This window comes from Hipposideros armiger, unplaced genomic scaffold (genome assembly GCF_001890085.2).
Source record: "Hipposideros armiger isolate ML-2016 unplaced genomic scaffold, ASM189008v1 scaffold_383, whole genome shotgun sequence".
NCBI classification, from domain to species: domain Eukaryota; kingdom Metazoa; phylum Chordata; class Mammalia; order Chiroptera; family Hipposideridae; genus Hipposideros; species Hipposideros armiger.
The window spans coordinates 1,414,831-1,415,799 of record NW_017731733.1 but is presented as its reverse complement, the minus strand read 5'-3'; the positions used below and the strand labels follow the sequence as shown (position 1 = coordinate 1,415,799).

At 35.5% G+C, this 969-nt stretch overlaps 1 protein-coding gene across 1 annotated transcript in view; it reads right to left on the bottom strand.

Moving 5' to 3' along the window:
• CUBN (cubilin) overlaps window positions 1-969 on the bottom strand; it is a 256,725-nt gene that overhangs the window by 213,412 nt on the left and 42,344 nt on the right. Inside the window, exons 18-19 of the mRNA XM_019662920.1 lie at window positions 815-959; window positions 407-585 (exon numbers count right to left, since the gene is read on the bottom strand). Coding sequence (XP_019518465.1) covers window positions 407-585; window positions 815-959 — 324 coding nt within the window. The remainder of the gene's footprint in view (window positions 1-406; window positions 586-814; window positions 960-969) is intronic.

The window sequence follows — 969 nt, the reverse complement described above, 5'->3', positions numbered from 1 at the left end:
TTTTTACAGATACCCTTTATCAGATTAAGGAAGTACCGTTCTATGCTAGCTTGTTGAGTATTTACATCATGAAAAAGTATTGGACTATGTCAAGTGCATTTTCAGCATCTATTGAGGTAATCATGTGGCTTTTTTTTTTTTCAATTCCATTTACATTAACTGACTTTTGGATGTCTGGCAACCTTGCATCCTGGAGATAAATCCCACTCGGTCTTGGTGTATAATCCTCTTTATATCCTGCTAGATTCAGTTAGTTAGTATTTTGTTGAGGGTTCTTATATCCATATTCATAACAGATAATGGTCTGTACAAACTAGTTTTGTTTCATATAACTGATTTGAAGATAATATAACATTTGTAATCATATACAACCAAATACAAATATTCAGAGGTGTTTAATTCTTACCTCAATATAATCTGTGTCACAGTGGGCAGAACTTCCCATTTCAAAGCCAGTGAAGTTGAGAAGAACTACTTGGCTTTGGGGCTGGTGGATGGTCCACCTGCAAGTTCTTTCTCCTGGATACACATTAGGATAAAAGGGCGAGCGAATGACCCCTTCTCCAGTTAATTCGCCTCCACAAGCTGTAAATATGAAAGTGATAGAAGTGTTTATCCAGAGAGAAATGATCCTTGCCCTCAATTTTATTGCAAAGTCTAATTATGCACAAGAATATAATGGAACGTGACATTAGAATTAGGATTTTTTTCCCTTGCCACTTGAGGACATAAAATGACTAAATGTATCTAAGAAATTAAAATGTTACAATCAGGGAAGTTAGACATTTAAAAACTAAGGCATATGTTTTCTTACCAACTTGATAAGCAGCTCTGAAACTAGCTCTTACAACGGAAGCATCCATTATAAGCCTGATCCAAATACTATTAGTAATGGATTTAATGTGAGAGAGGGTTTCATTGCCACAGACTTTTCCAAGTAAGGTTGCATCATCTCGAACCTAAACAGAA